This window comes from Ochotona curzoniae, unplaced genomic scaffold (assembly GCF_017591425.1).
Source record: "Ochotona curzoniae isolate NIBS_2020 unplaced genomic scaffold, NIBS_Ocur_1.0 contig_64, whole genome shotgun sequence".
In the NCBI taxonomy this organism is placed as follows: Eukaryota; Metazoa; Chordata; class Mammalia; order Lagomorpha; family Ochotonidae; genus Ochotona; species Ochotona curzoniae.
In genome coordinates, this window is record NW_024466502.1 from 34,095,617 (window position 1) to 34,118,975 (window position 23,359).

A 23,359-nucleotide genomic window follows, 5' to 3' on the forward strand; every position below is an offset into this window, starting at 1 on the left:
ATTAAGGCATAAGACATTACACATCATTCTCCTGACCTTGCTGTCCTCTTGGAAGCATCCCTGAAGATTAGATGCTCTTTGTAGAAAGAATGTGGCATAGTTAAAAAGAAAAGAAAAAAGAAACATGTACAGTGAGGACTTAGTTGGAACTGAGGCCCAATCTCTGAACTTGTGTGTTCAACTCCCCAGGGCAGCTGGACTTGTTTCTTGTAGCAAAATCAATACTGCATGCTTTAACAGCGCTGGCCCACACCACCTCCCTACAGTCAGGTGATGGAAATTTTAAGGAAATAGTTGAAAGGATAAGATGACTTTTAAAGGGTGGTGGTGGGGCAGTGGCAGGACAAAACTGTTGTGTGAGAAAACTGCAGTAGTCTAGTAGCTTGACCTGGGGTGTATGGTGCAAACAACAAAGCCTTTAAGAGGGGTTGTGTTCAAGGCCCTTCGTTCCTTGCCCTTGAAGCTTCTCTAGTTCTGTGCGCGATTCTCTTGTCCTTGCTCCTGCCTGGCATCTAGTTTTATCTGCATGTCCCGTCACTTCTTCCTGCCCAGTGGGAAGCCTGTGCATTCTACTTGTGGCCTTCCCAGAGCCACTCTATCAGATTTATGAACTTTTAAAACAATGACTGTAACAGTTACAACTGTTTTCTGAGCCTCACAGTCTCTGCCACGCCTGAGCCGACAGTCTGTACTTTTGATTTAGCCGACGCTTAGTAGACACACCCGCAGGGCACACAGATGGGGCGCAGTGGGACCCACCTGGACATACAGAATCTAAAACTACCTTTCCAAGTGGCCTTTGCGCTCACGCAGCCTGAGTCTCCAAAGGGAAGTTAGCAAATGATTTCAACTCCCCTCCCGCTACTCAAAAGCAGGCTCACAACTGGCTTCACCTGGTTTTGAAAGAGCCCGTCTCCAAAATCCAAATAAATCTAGGCATACGATGATTTTTTTTTTTAATGAGTTCTCCGTGCTTCCTAACTCCAATCCTGCCTGCCGTTCTGTAAGGTGAAACAGCCAGGACCCTAACAAGTTTGCAGGCGGGGCGCGGGAAGCGGGGTTGAAATGTACGGAAGGATCAGCCAATCACGTTTGAGTCAGCCCGGAAGGGGCGGTGCGTTGGCGTGTCATTGAGCAGACGACTCGGGATTGGCCGGTGCGGGGCCGCCCCCCGGTGGCGGGAGTTTTCGGATGCGCTGGCAGCGGCCCCGTCTGCAGCAGTTGATCGGGGCTGGGCCGGCCTGAGGGCGCGGACGGCGGAACCGGGAAGGCGACTGACTCCACCTCGGCTCGGGGCTTTCTGAGTCTGTGCGGGAGGATGGAGCGGCAGCGGCCACGGCTGCTGACCCCTGCGGGACACGGCCCCGCCGCGGGCCCTGCTTACCCTTGCTCAGCTTCTCTCCGCAAGATGCCGCGCAGGAAGGGCCCTCAGCACCCTCCGCCGCCGGGCGGCCCCGAGGAGCCGGGGGAGAAACGGCCCAAGTTTGTAAGTGTCTCCCGGGCCGGGGCTGGGGCTGGGGCAATAACATTCTGTTTTAGATATCCGGAGCTGCCGATCTCCTGGTGGGCCACAGCGTCCCGTTCCAGTTACATGCTATGACAAGCTCATTGATTTTTGTGTTCTTCCCGATTTCTGAAGGCTCAAGTGAAAAGCAGTTTTAATGCATACGTATTGAAGTCATCTAGGTGCACTTGGCATTTTTTTTAATGTCGAACTTTTCCCCTATTCCCTATTCCCCTATTCCCTAATGTATCTCGGTATAAACCGTATGAAAGCCAACTTTCATGTGGCTTTCATTTTTCCTTCTTACGGCTTAATGGTTTAATCCCCTGATTACTTTTGTAAGGTAAACGGCAGTTTTCCAAGTGGAAACGGTTCACTTTAAAACTTGGCAGGGCATGTGGTCAGTCATTGCTAAAGAATGTCTTGTTCAGTTTGGAAAGAACTCTAAAAATTTCAGACTCGCTCTGCCGGTTTGCTTTGCTTAATTGCTGTAATATTCAAAGGGAACTGTCGTCATTAGCACCTTGTAGGTCTTCCTGTTGGTATCAATTAGTAAGTGACCAGGTAGTGATGCTGATTTCCTTTGAGGGTTGAGTGTGTAAATAAATCCATGGCAGGGTTGATGGCGAGTGAGGCCAACAATTGAACAGTTAATACCAACCCCTTCGTTTTGCTGAGTTCAGGAAAACTTTCTGTCATGATGGTATGTGATCTGCCTTTTGTGCACAAGTAAACATTGTGAAGAATTTATTCGTGATTCATAACTTAAGGAAATACTGTTTGGTGAATAAGGTGCTAAGTGTAAGGTTTGTTAGAAGTTGAGAACAGAGTTATGAAATGCAATGTTGCAAAGGAGAAGCAGTGTGAATTATGCTAACTTAAGATTAAAAAGGACCATAGAAACGATGACATTTTGTAAAAGGACCCAATATGTGTTCATGATTGTTACCTTGACCTATAGAAAGAATGAATAGCCTAAAGGTAACTTTGCAATGGCAGGTTCAGCCCAACAGAAGAATCTTAGGAGGCAATGAGTTTTTTTCTTAATTTTTGTCTACTCTCTGGGTTAATGTTCTTACTCCATTTTTATCTAGTAAGGTCCAGATTATTTAGGAGATGTGATTTTCTGTGACACAATCCTTCTGAGTTAATAATCAGGTTTAGTTTTATTGAAGGATATCCTTGAAGGATACATCAGGTGACTTGGGTTCTAGCCTTTGTAGTGATTTAATTTAATTTTTTTTTTTAAATGTACTTATTTGAAGGGCACAGTGACAGAGAGAGGGAGAGGCAGTTATTCCATCTGCTGATTCACTCTCCAAACTGTTGAGGCTGGCTCAGGCGGAAGCCCAGAGCCAGGAAGTTCATCCTGGTCTCCTGGATGGCAGGACACAGGACTTGTGCCATCTTCTGCTGGTTTTCCAGTACATCAGAAGGAAGCTGGATCTGAAGCAAAGCAGAGGGTGTTGAATTGCTAATCTGTTACAAGGCAACTGCCCCCAGATGACAGCTTAACCTGCTAGAACGTAATGCAGCTCTGGTCTTTCACTTCTTGTGTATGTCTTATTGACTGTCTCTACATGCCGTTTGTAAAGAGGGTTATTGTAAAAATGAAATGATAACTAAAAGATAATATTTCCATGCTCTATATCTAATAAACATGTAATATTCTTTGGTTTTGGGAGAAGTCATGAGTCATTGCTTCAAAATTAATTCGGGAGAAATTTAGACTCTTGATAATCTCTGAATCTAATTTAGGATCTTGCTTATATGGTAATTTCTTTGGCTATTCCTTCCAGTTTATTAATTCTATCAGCTATATTTACTCTGCAGTTGACTTGTTCTGAATGTTTGATTTTAGCCATTATTTTGTTTATTTAAAAGAATTTTTTTGGAAAGATATGTTTACAGAGAGAAGGAGACACAGAAAGAAAGATTTTTCCATCTGCTGGCTTGTTTCCCAAATGGCCACAGTGAATGGAATTGAGCTGATCTGGAGCCAGGAGCTTCTTCTAGGTCTCCCACATGCATGCAGGGTCCCGAGGCTTTGGGCCATCCTCTACTGCTTTCCCAGACCATAGGCAGGGAGCTAGATGGGAAGTGGAACAGTCTGGATGTGAACCAATGCCTAAGTGGAGTCCCAGTGCTTACAGGTGGAGGTTTAACCAATTTATTGTGCCTACTCCTAGCCTTTTTTTTTCTTAAGATTTATTTATTTTTATTGCTAAGTCAGATATAGAGAGGAGGAGAGACAGAGAGGAAGAATTTATGTCCGTTGATGCACTCCCTAAGCAGCCGCAGTGGTCAGAGCTGAGCCAATCCAAAACCAGGGCCTTTTCTGAGTCTCCCACGTGGGTGCAGGGTCCCAAGGCTTTGGGCCATCCTTGACTAGTTTCCCAGGCCACAAGCAGGGAGCTGGATGGGAAGCAGGACTGCTGGGATTAGAACCAGCTCTCATATGGGATCCTGGCATGTTCAAGGCGAGTACTTTGCTTGGCCACTGCACTGGACCCTAGCCCTTATTTTTTAATTTGAGAAGCTTCATTTGCTTTTTCAAATCTGCCTAGGCATTCTGTTGTTTCTTAGTCATTTATTTCCTGCTTGCTTTTCTTTTTGTATTATTATATCATTAAACAATTTATTTTTTGAGATGCAAGGAGAGAGTGTAATAACTTCTGTCTACTTTGTAAATGTCTGCACTAACCAGAGTTGGACTGTGGCTGAAACTGGGAGCTGGAAATTGAATCCCAGCTTTCCACAAGGGTGAAGAGACCCAGCTATTGAAGCCATCTCTGGGTCCAAATTACCAGGAAGTTAGAATTGGGAACCAAACCAGAATTTGATCCACATACTTGAATATGGATCACGGTCCAACTGCTAGGTCGAATGCATATTCCTACTTAGCTGTTCTTGTTATTTGACAGTTTGGGCATGTGTCATCTTAAATTGACCTGATATTTGAGGCCACCTGATTCCAGTGGTTCCTGAATGAGTCAATATTTTATAGAACAGGCTGCTGTACTCTTGGATGTCACATCAGGCCTTGGCTTTTTTCTTGATTGGGATGCAGTGATGTTAGCCTGAATGTCTTTTGGACACCCAGTCATTATCTGAGCCCCCGTTGGCTGCTTCTCAGTAGAACAATGTAAAGTGGAGATGTGACAGAGATCAGTATAATGTACGTGTTGAGTATTTTGAACACTGTTTAGAGTTGCAGGCCATTGGTAGAACCAAGGGTAAACTGGGCACTTGTTCCATTCCTAAAGGAAGCAGGACCTCTGGTCCTCACTGAGATCCTGTCTTACCCTAAGCTCTGCTAAAGCACCTAAAGCACACCATGTTTTCTCCTGGATGTCCAGATGTAGCCTTCACATTATTTGGGAATAAAGTTAACAGAGTTTGTGGTCTAGAATTTCCTTCTCCCTTAGTAAGTGTGCAGGGCAGACATTTGAATGTGATAGCTTTGCTTCTCCATGAATGAGCTGCTTGTGATTTGCGTGAACCAGTCAGTTCAGTGGAAAATAGATCCTACAATGTATATGGCAGTGTTGGCCAGAAGTCCTGAGGAGCAGAGTGGCACTGGAGCAAGTGGAGAGGGCAAGGTGTGCTCTCGGGTGGAGACTGCGGGCAGGAAGGTAGAACTCAGTGGGACTGAGAAACTTGAGGTCTGCTGTCAGGCCACATCCTAAGAACCTGGACTTGAGGTGCCGTTTTCTTCTAGAATAGAACAGAACGGAACAGAACTGTTGCCTTTGTGACATTGAGATTCCCATTCTGCTCTCAGCAGCGTGCAGTGTACCCCTCCAGACAGAGAGCAGGATGGGTGGCTTCTGGGAGGATGGTCCATGTCTAGGTCAGTCCTTTGGAAAGAGGCCTGTATGTTGTTGATCCAAGTTAGTGTAGAGTTTCCTTTTGTAATTAGGAGTGTGCATTAAAGGTACTCACAGGTGGCTGAAATGGTGGTGTACCAGACTAATCCTCTGCCTGTGGCACCGATATCTCATATAGGGTGCCAGTTCCGGTCCTGGCTTCTTTACTTCCTGTCCAGCTCCCTGCTGCTGGCCTGGAAAAGCAGTAGAGGATGACACAAGGCCTTGGGTCCCTGGATTCACTTGGGAATCCTGAAAGAAGCAGGTGGTTTCTGGCTTCAGATGGGCTCAGCTCAGGTTGTTGTGGCCATTTGGGGGAATGAAGCAGGGGATGGAAGAACTCTCTGTTCCCCTCTGACTTTCAAGTAAAAGTAAGTAAATCTTTTAAAAAAATTCTCATAGATTTTAGTGTAAGTCTTCTATGTAACAATTTCCATTTGACTTATTTTTAGATCAGCTTAATTAAATAATTGCACCACTTTAAGTTGAGGTTGTGAGAGGTGTTTTTTTTACCCTGTTCAGTAATAACCATGTATGTGCTGTTTGGGCATTGATAGTAATAAGTCAACTTTTCATGGGGGAGCCAAGTTCTCTTTGTAGGTGCGTTGTAGATATGCACTTCTTCACTTCTTACAGAAACTCTAGGAAGTAGGTAGTATCATTTGCTTCATTTACCATATGAAGGACCTGAAGTATACAAAAACGAGGCTGCCTAGGGTCGTACAGCTGGCAGCTGGAGAGACTAGGATTTGAACCTAGGCAGTGTGTCTTCAGAGAACACGTCTTTAATTGTGGTCCTATAGTGTTTTTCTTTGACTATGGAAATTTAAGCCTTTACTTCTCTTATCCAGGAACTGTTAACAAAAATTAACAATGCCTTTAGTGAATACACAATTTAAGGGTATTGTTGACTATATAATGACCCTCCAAAAATATCCACTCCTGAATTCCTGGAACCTATGCATGTGACCCTATTGCTTTTCCCCCATCTCCCTTCCCCAAGATAAAAAAAAGAGAGAGAGAAAGAAAAAGAAAAAAGGTGTAATAGTTTCAGCTAACACCTTGATTTTGGCCTGGTGACTGATTTGGGATATCTGGCCTCTAGAATGGAGAGAATGAATTTTTGTGTTTCAAGCCAGCAAGTTTGTGGTGATTTGTTGCAGCTGCCATACAAAATTAATAGAGCAGGCATCACCTTGAGAGGTACCACACTGAAAGCCACTGGATTCTTTTAAATCTCTACCTGTGTTATTTTGAAGGTTTAGAATTTGGGGAGAGCGGCGAGGATACTAGATAACCAAATTGTGACCAAAAGTAAACAGTTGGGACAACAACCAAAACTTTGCTGTATCAGGTTTATAGTTCCTGGGAAGTGGAAGAAGATGGAGGTGATTTCTGTATGCTCTTTTAACTTCTTTATTAAATGCTCCTCTTTAAGTAGCAAGAATTGAGATGTCATGTTTGTTGAAGGCCTCAGGCATCTGAGTTTTATTTAAGTCAAAATTGTACCTAACACGTTTGAATTTGCCACCTTCAAAAGAAGGTGAGGTCATTTTATTCATGGCACTGTTGTTGTTTCCTGGTCAGTCTTTCCTTTTCTAATAAGGCAGGGGAAGTAATTTTTTGTTTTAATATATATTTTACGCAGAAGAAACTATGACAGATAGCTTTTTGAGAGGGTTTGTTTAGCTGCTCAAAGTAGGTGCAATATGCCATGGAGACTTCTGGATCATTCTGCGTCTTTTCTTTCAGGGGAAAGAGAGGGTGGGGGTAGGGATGATTGCTTCAGATATAGAGTAAGGCTTAATTGCTTTTTCTTTTGAGACTTGTGTCTTTAATTATGAAGCAAGCAAACTGACATGCATTCATTACACTGTGAAACCCTGCATCTCATCTAGTCTGTCGTGGAGGAATTGCCTCTGAACAGATGTTACCTGAAACACCTTTGTGCAGTTGGAGGAATGTGGAAATTTGTCATGCTTTTATTATTGTTGTCTTGAATTAACTCTACTTTATGGCATAACTTTATTGCGGTGTCCTAGAATCTTTATGTATTTATTGCCTTATAAATTGGATTTAAAATTGGCTTTTTATATGGAATGTAAATTAACATGTGTATAACTTGTTTATGCTTGCAGAATAATATGAGAAAAAAACCTGGCACGTATTACAGTAATGTAATTGTCTTTAACTCAGCACATAGTATCCTCTAAACCTGGAATCAAGTGGGTGCTAAAGAATATGCTTACCTTCACACTTTTGCTTGTTTATCCTAGAAACTAATTTGACTTTTAGATCTATAAAATATAGATTAAGCATAACCTTTTACTTCATGGGATATTAAGGATCAAAGCATGAGCTTTCTTTGAACAGGTTCTACAAAGGTAACTTTTCTCTTAGCAGCAGCGGGATGGCATTGAAATACCTTACCATCAGGTGTAATTTTTCTCAAATGGCAAATCAAACAGTCATTATCAACTTAGAGGAGGATTTAGGATTTTAAATAAGTTAAGTTTTGGTGTTTAACTTCAGATCACTAGGTACTTAGTGAAGACTAATCTGGAAATGCTTGCCATCAATGTTATTTTTTTTTTTTAATTTAAGTTTATTTAAGATTTTTTACGTAGTTGAGAGGTTGTGTGGGTCTCTGAAATGGGTGGGAGGGTTGAGGTATGGAGGAAAAGGGGCGGGACAGATGTTTAATTTTTTTTTCTCCTGTGTCTGCATTGGAGGTAGGGGAGGGGTCCACTCTTGCTGCCAAACTACATCAGCACGCTAGGATGCTTATAATGCCTTAGAGACCCTGACATGAGAAAGGGTGTTCTTAGGGTGTCACTTGAATGGTTTTGGTAGTTCTGAGAAGTTGTTGGTTTTGTTGCACCAGGGTTGAGAACGTGTTTTGCAGGTCTATTGGCTGACCAAGTCCACCTTAGTGCATCCCCACTCTTAGCTTGACTAAGAGACTGGTCCAACCTGTTCTGTTCTCTATCCTCTGATGAGGCACTTGACATCCTCTGCTGGCCTAGGTGTCCCTGGTTTGCATTTGGGCATACTCTCCACTGCACATTCATCAGCTACTAAAGAGGCCCAGTTCCAACACATGCACTCTAAGGTTGGACCATATATATTGCGATTTTCCCTGTGGTTGGGGTCTGGGTCCAGTTGTCTAGTTGGAGAGACTACCAAGAAACCTCACTTGGGTTTCTGGGGTGACCTCTGATTTGACTCCTGAATGCACCAGCTAGTGCAGGGTCAGGTTCAGTCTGTCACCTGCAGCAGCCAACACACTTGTTATTGGATGCAGTTGCCTGCTCCAGCCCCATCTCTTACTCAAATCTGATGGGTGTTACAGCCTAGCGCAGTTCAGCCTGCCATAGGTCTTCATGCACACCAGTGGGTCCTGTGGCCTAGTTTGGGCAACCTCCAATAGCCCTCATTAGGGCCACTGCCAGCTCTGGTTTTTGTGTGTGCTAGCATGTGCTGCAGCTTAGTCTGATCTGTCCCATATCCCATCTGGCTCTCGTGCATACTCATGGGTGCTGTAGCTTAGCCCAGTCTGACCTGTCCTCAGACCTGGCCCACACGTATGCTGATGGGTGCTGATGTCTTGACCATTATGGCATGCCCCAAGCCCTGACTTTCATGCTGACCAGCGGGAGCTACAGCCCAGGAGGAAAATGCGCACAGTTTTCCACCAGGCCTGTTCCCAGCCCCAGTTCTTGCATGTGCTGGGAGGTGCTTCAATCCAGCTTGACATGATCCACTCACAGTTTTATCTCTTGCTGGTGAGTGTTTTATCCTAGCCTGCTCTAATGCAGTCCACACCTTCTCGAGGTTCTTGTGCCTGCCTACATTTGCTGCAGCCTGGCCCAATCAATGTTGCCCATAGATCAAGCCCACACAAATGCTTTAATTTGTCCTGCCTGGCCTGCTACAAGCCCTGGCCATTGAGCTTCCCAACAGGAGCTTTAGTCCACAGAGGAATTCCCCAATTCCTCTGTAAAGTCTGTTCCAAGCCCTGCATCTCATATGTGTTGATGGGTACTGTGGCCATGCATGCCATGGTCTGCCCTCAATCCTGGCCTTAGTATGTGCTGGCAAATGCTGCAGCCTGGCCCAGCCTGGTCCTGCTTCTCGAGCTTCAGGTGGGTTCTTTTTCGATGAGTTGTGCAGGCCAGGCTGGTTCAGCCTGTCACTACCAGCAGCTGTCTGCAGCTGTCTGTACAACCTGGTGGATGCTGCAGTCCCACAGAGGTAAGCCCACAAGTTCGCTATGGAACCTGCTCCAGATCGGTTCTCTTGTGTTGTAGTCCATGCTTGGCCCAGTCTGGTACGGCCCATCCTCTGTTCTGACACTCCTAAATGGGTACTGCAGCCTGGCCCAGCCACGCATTTCCACCAGCCCCAACTTTTGCATTTACCAGTGAGTGGCAGGCAGTGTACTTATCCAAGCTCAGGTCTCCCATGTGGGTGGGTGCCTTGGCCTGATCTGATATGCCTTCTGGTATAACACATGCCCAGTTACAAGGTAACCTAAGCAGTTGCCTGCAGCTGGGGTGATGTCATTCTTTAAAAGACTCACTGCTGTCCTTTCTTACAGTTTATTTATTTTTATCTGTTTTTCATTTTTTTTTTTTTTTTTGTTTTGGAACGAAAAGAGCTGGAGAAAGGCAGGAAGAGAAAGAGAGGGACAGATATATATATAGAGAGATTTCCTTATCTGCTCTTCATGACCTAAATGATTATAATATCCTGGGTTGGTTTAGGCTCAAGCCAGAAGCCTAGAACCTAATGGGTTTTCCCATTTCATGACCTAAATGATTATAATATCCCGGGCTGGTTTAGGCTGAAGTCAGAAGCCTATACCTAATGGGTTCTCCCATGTTAGTGGCAGGGGCCTGCATACTAGAGCCATTCCTTGCTGCCTTTCAGGTGTACTTTAGCAGGATGCTGGATTGGAAAGTGGTATAGCTAGAACTTGAACTAAACAGTGATACAGGATGTGGTGTAACCACTGTGCCACATGTCTGCTCCCTCTTAGCACATTTGGTCAAAGAGGCCTTATGAATGGCATTTATAAGCAGTGATTTGTACTGCGCCTAATAGCTGTGTGAATTCGGGCAATTATGTAATCTCTGTGCTTCCTTTTCTTATGTGTGAATCGGGATTCTCATGTTGAATGAAAGTTAGTGTCAGGTTGGTGCTGTGGCACTTCAAGTTAAACTGCTCCCCGTGACAGTGGCATCCTGTATGAGCAACCATTACTGCCCTGACTTCCATTTATGCTGCAGCTTCCTGCTAATGTGCCTGAAAAAGCAGTGGATGAAGGTTTGTGTCTGCACCCAAGTGGGATACCTGGATGAAATAGTAGGCTCCTGGCTTTAGCCTGGCCCAGCCCTCGTCAATTATTGCAGCCATTTGAGCAGTGAATCAGAGGATGGATGAGTTCTCTGTTTCTCCCTCTTTTCTCAATAACTTAGCTTTTCAATAAATATCTTTTTAAAAAGTTAAATATGTTAAAGATCAAGAATAGTACCTATCTCATTATAACTTGTGTAAATATAATTTTTTCTGCTGTTCTAATAGATAAAATTTCTAAAAACAAATCTGTGTTTTAGGTCATGGCAAGCAAACAGCTGTTATTTGAATAATTTTCTTGTTTTGGAGAATCTTAATAGAATCAGGCTTTTTCACTGTGATGTAGTTGAGGCCAAAGGTATTCTGAGTTCTTGTCCTGGCATGTCTAGTGACAGCTGCATTTCTGTATTGATGCTAAGTTCTTTCTTTTATTTTTTTTTAATGCCAAATTCTGACCTGATGGCTGAATGGTTAGAGCACTTTTCTGAGGCTTTTTGAGGACTGCTTCTTTGTAATATGGAGCCTATTCAACTGTGAAATTTGTGTAATAAAAGCTACACACACACACACACACACACACACACACCCTGTAAAGAAAACTAACCCAAATGTAGAAAAAAATTGTGATACACTGATATAGAGCTGAATGATAATATGATAATAAAAATATTACTAATATATGCATAGAGATAAAGCCAAGTATAACTTTATGCTTATGGCCCTTTTACAACTATAAAACTAAAACAGATTTCCATATAAAATCCAACACAAAACTATAAAACTAATAAACTTCAAATTAACAACACCATTAATTTAATGTGATTGATGATAATGTTTTACTGAAACTAAATCAATGTTACTGAGTTTAATGGTAAAAAACACGTATATGCTTGGCAGTTTATCTCTTTTGGTGACGTGTTTCAATACATTTTATGAAATGAAGAACAGCAAAGAGAGCTAGAAGCAACACTGCCAGCCTCTGTGTTCATTCTTTGTTGTGAGATTTAGCTTAGCATACCCCTGAGAGCATGACCCGGGGCATGGTGACATTTTAGAATATATGCAGTCTTTGAAAAACTATCTCCTGGCCAATTGGAGGAGCTTCTGAAAAGCCTGATATGGCATGAGATTTCTTTACTCCCTGGGGCACCATATTGGCAGTGCATATAAACAAATGCTTGCTGTGGTCACCAAAGTGCCAGATGGGCCCATTGTTATAGAAGGGGCCATTCAAAGTCCAGAATATAGTTACTCTACTTCCAGTGATTTAGACCGTTTTGAAAAAAAAAAAACACCCAAATTAAAAAAAAAAGTCATGAGGACTTGGAGGTTTTAGAATGGCTTTGCAGATACAGTGTGAAACATGCAGAGGTAACTTGGAATTTAGAAGAGTGTGTGAACTAGGGAAGGTTGTCCACCTTTGTGTAGTAATGAGATAAAGGTGATTAGTGAGTGTCAATAACAGAAGACTTATTCAGTGTTTCAAAATAGTGTACAATGCAAAGTTGCAATACTGTAATCTTTAGAAATAAAACATAAATTCTATTGAAATGGATGTTTTCTCACTTCCTGTTTATATTTTCCTCATAATATTTGCTTTTCATTTATTTATTCCTTCCTTCCTTTTTTTCCCTCAAGATTTATGTATTTGTATTGGAAAGACAGATTTACGGAGAGGAGGTGACAGTGAAATATCTTCTGTCTGTTGGTTCACTTCCCAAAAGGCTGCAACAGTTGGAGCTGAACCAATCTGAAGCTAGGAGCTAGGTGCTTTTTCTGGGTCTCCCACATGGCTGCCAGGCTTTGAGCCATCCTCCACTGTTTTCCCAGGCCATAAGGAGGGGCTGGATGGGAAGTGGAGCATTCAGGACACAAACTGTCATCCATGTGGGAAGATCAACCAGTTGAGTGGTTGAGCCATCCTGCCGACCCCTGCTCCTCATTTCTTTGATGTGAAGGCATACAGGGCTGGTTTATTGGTTTTAATTTTAATTGTTCAATTTTATCATTTAATTTTACTTACTTGCAAAGTCTGGTCAGAAGGGGAGAGAGAGAGAGAGAGTCACTGGTTTACTCTCCAAATGGCTACAACTGCCAGGGTGGAGTCAGGAGGCTAGTACTCCATGTGGATCTCTCACTGTTTGGCTGGGACCCAAGTCCTTGGGCCATCTGCTGCTTTCCTTGGTGTGTTAGGAATAAGTTGGATTAAAAAAAGAGTATCTGGGAACTGAATGTGCTTCATATATAGGATGTCATGTCACAGGCTATGCTTGTTGTCCTACAATGCTGGCCCCTTAACTTCAGTTTTGATTTATATGTATGTGTGTTTCGGGTTTCAATTTGTATCACCTTTTTCCCCTAAAAGTAAGTCTGTGAATGGAAGTTATTCCCAGTAGTTTTGTGATCTCCTTGTTCTTGAGTGTCATCTTAATTACTGTGTTGCACTCAAGGATGTGATATGTCTTAATTACTGAAAAAGTGGGAGGACTATAGTGTAAAGTGAGTGGTATAAATAAGGGCATTCTGTGTGCTGTGAGAGACTTGGGATGTACCTAGATAGTCACTTCTTCATGAAGTAAAGGTGGTTAAATACCTGATTATGGTACCATAACTTACTTCTAGAAGTTATAATGTAGAAACCTTCAGTAACAAGTAAGGATTAATTATATTGATTCATTTAATTTTATTATGAATCTTTCTAGGATGAGGGTAGTTTATCCTGTAACTGCTGCCTTTTCCTGAGGTCGGCTGCTTGTTTGGACTTTGTAACACTCAGTTGTTAAATAAAATATTTGCAAATTGGTAACATTAATTATGGACTTTAGTATAGAATTAGACTGTTTTTGTTTATTAAAATCTTGGCAAGAATTCAGATCATAGTGACAATTATAATTCATTTTTAATGAAAAATTTGACAGCCTGACAAATGAACATGAAAAATGTGATGGACATAATCTGCATTCAGAAATTCAATGTGGTGTTTTCACTTTTTTTTATAAAAAATGATGGTCTCCAATTAAAAGCATGTTCTAACTTCACCCAATCTTTTTTCTGAGGATGTTATGTTGCTGTTATTAATGTGTTATCTTCAGTCTGCTTATACTTATTTTATTCAGTTTTTAAGGTTTTGGGAGTTATTTTAAAAATTGTGCCTGGTATGAGCTTGTGTTTAAGAGTAGATATTTGAATGCTTGGTAAATTGCGAATCTGTACAAAAGTCTTCTGGAAACTTCCACAATATGGTTCATTAATCCATTCATGGATTTTATATGTTTAAAATGTTATTTGTATATGTTTTAAATGTTATTTGTGTAGCCTAAATGTTCATTTCTTATATCAGATTCTAGTGATGATGGGTAAAGGTGTATAAAGACTACAGAGACCTATCTGGTCATTGGGTTTAAATATAGCTGTCCTCCCCTCCCCTCCCATCTCCTTCCCTCTCTTCTCCTCCCCTCCTCTTTCTCCTTCCCCCTCCCCTCTCTTCCTCCCTCCTTCCCCCTCCCCTCCCTTCCTTCCTTTCTTCCTTCCTCCTCCCTTCCCTTCTTTCCCCCTCCCCTCCCTCCCTCCCTTCCTTCCTTCCTTCCTTTGTATGCTTCCTGCTGTCAATCATATTTTAATCATGTTTTAATCATGTCAATCATTTTAATCATGTTTTAATCATATTAACAGACACAATCCTGGAGCTTCCTTTTAACTTGCAAACCTTCCAATTCCACGTTTCTGCAAACTTAAATAAGGTAGTATTGAAATAAAGAACAGAGGTTCTGTTATTCCGAGCACTAAACCTGGAGCAACCTGGCCAACTTCTCTGGCTGCACCGGCCCGCATCCTGCTGGACACCCTTCCCAACCATGTGGTCTGCTGCCTTTAGTCCTGAAGGTCTGTGGATCCTCTAAGCTGCTGCTCTAGCTATATCTGTGCAGCTCCAGCCATGGGCTGCACACTGTTTTATAACTTTGTTCTAACACAAGGCTTTCAGCTATGTATTCTCACTATTCTTGTTTAGTGCACATGTAATTGAGGCACAGAACAGGTTAGGGGACTTGGTGGAGGTACCCCATCTGGAAATAGTGCTCCATAGATCTGAATACGAGCATTCTGGCTTGAGAGGCTTGGCTGCTAATGAGCTACTTGCTCACCTCCTTTTTCAGTTCAGCTTCTCTGCAGCCAGACCTTTATTACCCTCTTTCTGTCATTTGTGGGCCTGATTCCTTTTGTTGTAAATAATTTTTAAAATTCAAAAAGTAATCTCACTGCCTTTTAAGATGTCCAACAGAGTATGAGTAGGAAGTGAAACTTACTAGATCACCAATTAAGGCACCAGTCTCTCCCCACCTCCCCTGCAGAGGAAACCATGACTTGTATTTTCTTTTGTCTCCTTTTAATGATATTCGGAGCGTAATGTTAAAGCTCCCACTTTTTTCTCTGCTTGGGAACATGCCACAGCATTGCTTAATAGACCTTAGAGCTGATCACCCTTGAATCTTAGCATTTACCTTGACACTCCTTTCAGAGAGGAAATGAAGGCATTTTGCTTCAGCTTGCTGTAATCTTCTGTATCTGCAACCATACTTAATGCTTTCTCTTCCAGTATCAACAGGAGAAATGTCTTCTTTTTTAAGATTCAGCCCTATTTCAGTGTTCTCAGTCCAGCCCCATTTTCTTAAGTCTGTTTCAGTCTTCACAATCCCCCTCCTGGAAGAATGCTCACATTTTCCAAATACATAGGAAAGGCATAAGGAAAACTAAACAGTCCATTCTCCCAACTTTCCCATGACCCTTTGCCTCTCTCATTTGCTTGCTCTTCTTCTCTTGCAGCCACTTTCCATCCCTGAGTTGCTATCCTTGAAAGCTTGAATGTGCGGAGTTTGGCAGAGGTCTTCGTCTTTGATTTCCAGAGACTCTGGATGCTCTTTAAAGACTCAGGCTTTGGAGATGTCCTGGCTTAAATGCTGCCTCTGCAGTTTGGCATTTGTGTGACCTTGGAGAATTTTTTTTTTTCCTTCACATGTGAAATGAAAACAGTAGTACCTGTAGTACAGTGCATTCAATGCTTTGTTGTCATGGGTGTCAATGTATAAGTACAAAATATCCCTGAACTTACTGCTACTATTACGATGGTATTGGTGAAAAGTCGGTGTGCTTACTGAGAAGGGATTGAGCTGCTTCTCACCAGTTTACCAACCTTGGCCTTCACTTCTCTCATTCCTCAGAAATGCTCTTGGCCAACCCAATGGTTGACTTCCCAGTTTTTTGACCTCTTTAACATTTTAGTACGCAGACCACAGTTGAAACCATGGCTGAAACCTGTTCTTTCTTTTCCTTATCCTTTGGCTACTCAGGAAGTTAGATTGTGCTTTCTGGTCACTTCCTGTGGCAGTCCCTCTTCTGCAGCCCTGGTGTTTGTGGCCTCTCTCGTCACACGTCTTCCTGCTGGCTTCTCTTGTGAGCTTCCTGATTTTAGTGGCCCTGCTTGCTGGGCCTGCTTACTGTAACAATCTCATTACATCACAAGAAATTTTGCAGAAATACAATTATGTTTAGTGAGTCTACCTAGAATCCTTCACCTTCTCTCTCTCTCTATTTTTTAATCCATAGTTTGAGGACATAGCATAGGGTATAATTTTTTTATGAATTTGTCCTTTTCTGTAGTTCTCACCTGAACCTCTCAATCTCTACCTGAACTCTTATTTTTGATCCATACAAGTTTCTAAAACTCCCGAGTGAGTTGTGTACTTTTATGTTAGAGCTTCCATCTGAAAAGCTTTGTGTCTGTTGTTGATATGATCCACTCCGTTGTCCTCTCTGTAGTGTTTAATGTGAATCTGGAATCTGGATTAGGACCTGTTATAGTTCTCATCTCATGGTTCCTTAAAGATTGAAGTTTTTGTAACCTGTACTGGACTGATGGGTGTGCGTAGGCTGCTTTATAGTTTCTATTAGGTCTTAGCACACTGTTGGACAACTTTACTTCTTTTTTGGCTTGTTCATCTGATTTTTGCTTTTTGTTTTTTTGTCCTCATATCTTGTATCTAAGGACCAGGGTCATCCAGACATGGCCAGAATTTTGCAGTGATTTGGAGGACACATGCTGAGACTTTCTCTCTGCAGCTTTATCTTTTTCTAGTTCACTTTCAGCCTATAAATGGTGTTGGCCTACAGTTACATGTGAGGGATTTGTGTATAGTTCTTGGAGTCTTTACCTGGAAGCCAGATATTTCTTAGGGATTGTCTTCTACATAATGACTTAGTGCTGAAAGATAATTTGGATAGCTTATTCTGGTGAAATGATGGTAATATACTTCCCCAGCTTCGCTCTACCTCCTGTGATAATTTGTGAGCAAAGCAACATCAGCAATCACAGGAACAGACACGGGAGAATTGTCCTTATATTCCTGGAAGGTCCTCCAGTCCTTAGTAACTTGCACCAGGTTGTTAGGATTATCAGCTGCCTTCACACACTAGTGGCTGTAAGTCACTGACTTCCTCACAACCCTTGCTTACTTGTTTTCTAGAATGAGGCGGTTTTCAGTGTAAAGTTACTGTGCTTCTAAATGTCCCAGGCAAAAAGGTTTTGATTGTTGCTAGGGCGTCATTGTGGCATTCCTTAATGTGGTTGGAAGATTGCCCAAGGTAGCTAGGCTGCGGTTGCATGAATTTGCCATTAGATTGCAGAATCTAGTGTGTTCCTAACCAAACTTGTGACCTAGAGTGTTGTGTGCTGCAATGTCACTGTGTTGTCATATGACATGGTACACATTTTAGTACTGCTATGGACTGATCTGTATCTAATCTCATTTGAGGAATTATATCTCCAAATTTTCTAAATTCCTGTGGATGACAAACATGCAAAGAAACATCAAGGTGAGAAGCCCATATATCTCATTATGTTTAGTTCCAGCAGGATAATATTATATTATTTCTTGAGTCACCACAGAAGGAAAATAAGTGAGCTACGCTATTCATCTTTTTCTTTAGAACCGGCTGGATTGTAAACTCCTTCAGGGCAGGTGCTGTGTTTTATGTCTTTGTATCTTAGATTTAGCATGGTGACTTGCTAGCTTCGATGTGCAGTAATGAGGTCCTGCTTGGTTAATATTTCTAGATGAAATGTAAAATATAATTCATGTAACTCACATTTTATTCAGTACTGGAACTTTGGGTAAGAGCTAGAATTGTGTTCTTTTTCAGCTGCTTATTTTGCAAATATGCAATTATCATTTTAACACGTTTAAAAATATTTTCATTTCATTTGAAATGTAGAGAGAGAGAGAGGATGGGGGAGAGAAAGCGAGCAAATAGAAACCACGAGTTCCAGAACTCAGTTTCTCATGTGGGTGGCACAGAATTAAGAACTTAGGCCTTGATTGGATCTTGGAGTTGCTGCCTCCCAAGAGGTGCATTAACAAGTGGCTGGATTGAAAGCAGGGTAGTTAGGACTCAAACTAGGCATTCCAATATGGGATACAGGTGTCCTAGAGGCGACATAGCCACTGTGCCACATGCCTACCCTCTGTGGTCTCATTTTGAATGGTACTAAGTTTTAAAGCATACTAATACAATATAAAAATTAGACTATGCAAGAAATAAGTGATATTTTAGTTTTTTTTAAATGTTCAAGCTTAACTGATATCTTAAAAATAAGAATTTCTTTAATTAGAACATTGCTTTATAACTGATTTTTGACTCAGGTAGTTTTTTGGAATACATTGGAACCTTGGCATTGCCATGGCTTATGCTTTAGTCTAATTTAGGAAAGCATGGTTTGTAAGGCTTGTGGTATATACTGCAGGTTTTAAAAAAAATGTGTAACTGAGAAATTATAAAGCTACCCATTTGTTTAACATATTTTTAGTGTTTACCTGATAGAACAATTTTTTTAAAAACCTTGATTTTATTGACTTGAAAGGCAGAATGAGAGAGAGAGAGAGAGAGACAGATCTTTTATGTGCTGATTCAATTCCTAAGCAGCTGCAGCAGCCAGAGCTGGGCCAAGCCAAATGCAGGAGCCAGAAAATTCTGGCAGATTTCTAATGAGGATGTCAGGGCCCAAGGTCTTGGGTAGTCCTCTGATGCTTTCCTAGGATATCAGCAGGGAGCTGGTTCGGAAGTAGAGCAGCTAGGGTTCCAATAGAAGCCCATATGAGATGCCAGCATCTCAGTCAATAGCCTCTTGCAGAGCAATTTGTATAAAAGGGGGAAACACGCAAGCAAAGTACATGTTCTTGTTAGTTATAATCCCCCAACATACTTATTGAATCACCTAAAGTTTTAGTGTGTGACATGGTAGTCATGCTATTACCACTTATTAGCCTTTAGTTGGAATTACACTTGCTTTATTAAGATTTCAAGTGTCTTTGCCTTATTTATAACTCAGAATCTGCCTAATTTTTCACTGCATGGCTCCTTTTGTAGGAAAAGGCAAGGGAAAGAGTGAGTTTTTCTTTTCCTTTTAACTGGTTAAAAAGTTTTTATTAATATGAGAGGGAAGAGAAAATGCATCTGCTTCTCAATTTGCTCTTTAAATGCCCACAAGTGGCTTAGATTGGGCTGCGCTGAAGCTGGGAGCCAGGAATTTGGTTACGTTCTCCCCCAACTACTTGAGCCATCACTTGCTGCCTCCCAGGTCTGCATTCGTAGGAAACTGAAGTCAGGTGCCAAAGGAGAATTGAGCACAGGGCCTGTGAAAGAGGATGCAGGTGTCTTAATGTCTTAACAGTTAAGCTAAACTACTCCTGGGCCTGAGTTTTTGAGTCCTGATGACCAAGACTCCTTTTAGTGCCTGGCTGCTTACCAGCTCTGTGCAGTCTTGTTTGACACTCAATTGCCTGATGTCCACAACTAGGATAAAATTCAATTTATAGGATTTTTGGGAATGTTTGTAATTGTGGTAAGCGCTCAGTATATGCTGGTAGTAGTAATATGTCTGGTTCCATCTTTTGGGTACCTAAGGATATGTAGTAACTGAGTTCTGACTCAGTCAAAGCCCACCTGACTTAAAAGAATAGAAACACACCTCCCCATTCCTGTCCCCAGTTCTGCTTTGAGAACAATTGTACAAATATGCAGCAGTAGTTCCAGGAGTCAAGCACTGTTAGGATGACTTGTCTTTCAAGAGTTGAAAGCTGGCCCCTTCTCATTCTCTCTCAAGGGCATGTAGTGTTAATTGTGCTTCTCACTTTGGATTCTCTCATATCTCTGCATAGTATGGCTTCTATTCCTTTTATTTTTACACAGCCAAGGTTTCACAGTTGTAGATACAGATATTTGTCTTGCTTCTCTGTAAGAGCGGTTTCAGTTTAGTCTCTGATCGTCAGTTCTGGGAAAGTGAGGATTTACTCTGCGCGCTGCTCAGGTGTGTTCTGTTTTGAGTTCACCTATGGCCAAGGCCGGCTCACAGAGGACTGACCCTACGCAAGGACACCGAGATTCTCAGAAAGCATGGGTGTGCACGAGGCAGATAAAGCTGTAGGAGTCACTGTATCCAGGTGGGTGCCTGTTGGGTGATTCCTCGCTTTGATACCAGGAGACTGAATTGAAAATGGTTTGTCCACGTTGGTGGTTTTTAATCCTGGTGCGCATTAGAATCACCTGGGGGAGCTTCAGGATTGTCTACAGCAGGCCCTATTTTGGACATTAGGATTCATTGTTCTGGAGGATTACCCAGGTATTAGGATGAGCAGAAAAAGTAAACTTCTGTGTTATTCTCATGGAGAATTAGATTGCAAACCTCTGGCTAATCTTTTCCTGTGCTGTGGCAGGTCTAGGGATTTAGACATGGGAGAAATTTCTGGTCTCTACACCTTTTTTTTAAAGATCAGTGGCTCAGGATAAAGAGAATGGTTATGGGAAGACATTGGATGGGTCCTTTTTGATGATAATGAAGGTTGTTCATCCTTAGTATAAATTTGTATGAGTGTAATAACTACTGGTGCTGTTGATTTCACATCTCATTCATCCATCTGGCTGTCAGCCTCCTGGGGCCCAGGAAACCTGCTGGCTTTGTGGATGGCTTTGGACAACTGCCAGGTCACTGTACAATGTTCTCAGCCTCCAGCTCCGAGTCCCAGTGTAATACAACCCAGAAGAGGCCACAGCAGCTGAAAAGGGGACAGTCCAACTTAGTGACAGTCCTGCAAACCAGGCCTGCTGACCAAGTTACCAGGCCCCAACTCTCTTGCACTTAAGGAATCTATGATCGGTGGGGCAGGCAGGCATTTATTAATTACAAATGAGCTAAAATGGATTAAGGAATGATACAGGGGCCCGGATGGGAGGAGACTACCCCACATGGGTAGGGTATGCTTGGGTTGAATGATCCCCTAACCCAAGATGATGTGTGAGTTAGCCTTAATGGGAAGGAAGTGGAGTAATTCCTACTGAATCCCAAGTCTAGTGGTGTACAGAAAACCTTGCCTGGTTTTCTGTATTGTCCTTCCAAAGCCGTGGAGGCAGTGGCTTGTTAGCCTAATGGCAGAGCAGCTCAGGTTTTCCGTGTTGAGGTTCCACAGCGGATGGCTTTCGGAGCTGGATTAACCCAGGTGAGTTTGATCTTAGAGCCCGAGGTGGTTGCCTCTGCTCACTGCGCTTGCTCTGTTGTGGATTTAAGGCGGGAGACGAGGCTCACAGGAGACGCGTGCTTGAGGAGAGAAGGGTAGCGTCTGAGAAGTGGTCAGGAGGATGTGGGTGACCACAGCAACCTGGGTACAGATGTGTGGCGGACCTAAGGCACTCAGCACTTCGACGGGAGCAGCATGGTAGGTTGACCTAACGTGGGGGGTTACTTACAGAAAGACTGAAAGTAAAAGGACAAATTGGAGCTATGGAAGTGACCCCTTGGATGGCTGAATTGAGGGCAAAGCACAGACCCTGAGCTTGGGCGCTGTGCTATGGAGTGTAGGCACCCTCAGTGATGTCTTGTGTGCCAGAAACTTGCCTTGATGCCTTTGAAACTCGAATTTCTGAGGAATCCTTGGGGTTACATCTAAATGATTGTAAATACGTTTTTTCCTTTTCTTCCTTTTCCCTAAAGCTTAACTGTTCCTTCCGTGCACCAGACTAACTCTAAACTTTAAAAAAAAAATTGTTTTGCTAGTGAAATTACCTGAGCTTATCCAAAAATTGCTGTTACTGTCTGTTTTGGGAGTGTTTCTGTTACCTTCCCGTAAGTGACCTCTGGCAGTATTAACCAACAAACTATTTAAAAGGCACTGAAGTCAGTGATTGTTGGCGTACTGACTTTTTTCTTCCATATCTTAACTTGTATAATATGCTGATTTTTTTTTCCCAGTTAATGTTAATTAGCAAGTAACTTTTAAAAAAGATTTTTTTTATTGGAAAGGCAGATATACAGAGAGAAGGAGAAATAAAAAAGATCTTCTGTTTGCTGGTTCACTCCCCAAATGGCCGCCATAGCCAGAACTGAGCCCAGCCAATCCACAGCCTGGAGCTTATCTGGATCTCTAATGGGGATGTAGGGTCCCAAGGTTTTGGACCATCTTCCACTGGTTTCCTAGGCCATAGGCAGAGAGCTGATTGGGAAGTGGAGCAACAGGTACACAACTTTACACCTGTATGGAATGTTGGCACTTGGAGCGCCAGAAAATGACTTTGTGCTTTAATGCTTAAAAATTTGTGCCTGTGACCCACCTGCCTACTTTTTTACCTGATTCTTTTTGTGTTTATTACTGGAGTCATAGATTGCTTTGCTCTTTGAAGACTAGTTTAAACAGCTGTTCTTTCCCCTCACCACCCACCCCATTTACAGAGCTAAACCCTTAGCTCATTTGCAACTTAAACCTTTGAGGTCCATGCCTTCCGTAATTCCCTATACTTATTGCAACCTGTGAAGTCTTCTGTGCCTTCTGGTACCCCTTTTGCATATGGTACCTCTGATTTTCATCCGTGTTGATTATCTTCTGGTATCTTTTGTAATTTGCTTGTGTGTTTTCTGTTTCTCAAGAGGGTAAGTTCTCTTTTTATCTACATGGATGTATTACTGCTTGTCAAGATGGAGTAATATTTAATATGTATTGCATACATCAATGAATAGTTAGGAATCTCATTCTGTAATAACAGATTCTGTAGCACAAGTTTTTCCTGAGTCATGGCAAGAAAATTTGTTGACTTTCTTAGATCATTGCTACAATGTTTGCTTGCTAATTAGCATGTGTTTAGATATATAATGAGCCAGTAGAGATTCTACTTTTTCTTTCAATCACCATTGAATACCTTGTTCAGGTGCTTATCTCACCGTTTTGCATTTTGCATTTTGCTTATTTGCAGGAAGATAAATAGGTAAATAACTGAGGGAGTTCTCAGGAGCTTTACTTGTAAGATCCTGAGGGCAGACGCGTGGTCCTTTCCGTATTTAATGTAGTGTCTTGAACATGTTGACAGCTTAATTATATTGTGAAGTAGAAAGAAAAATATTAGGATTGAGACTAGGTCTTGCTTGAAAAAACTATTGGAGATTGTATTTCTTGTAGTTGGGCAGTTTGTCCTCATTTATAGGGGATTATCAAGTGAATGGTATTTACCTTAACTTGATCAAGATAGTGTGATACCTTTTACACTTACAATAAAGAAAAATGGTACATTTCTTTTATCTGTGCCATTAATAAGT

At 42.1% G+C, this 23,359-nt stretch overlaps 1 protein-coding gene across 4 annotated transcripts in view; it reads left to right on the forward strand.

Moving 5' to 3' along the window:
- Window positions 1-1,241: 1,241 nt before the first annotated feature.
- DIAPH3 (diaphanous related formin 3) overlaps window positions 1,242-23,359 on the forward strand; it is a 449,656-nt gene continuing 427,538 nt past the window's right edge. For all 4 annotated transcript variants that reach the window (XM_040991319.1, XM_040991320.1, XM_040991321.1 and 1 more), the window contains exon 1: window positions 1,242-1,486. In XM_040991319.1, the coding sequence (XP_040847253.1) occupies window positions 1,319-1,486 (168 nt within the window). In that variant the 5' untranslated portion in view covers window positions 1,242-1,318. The remainder of the gene's footprint in view (window positions 1,487-23,359) is intronic.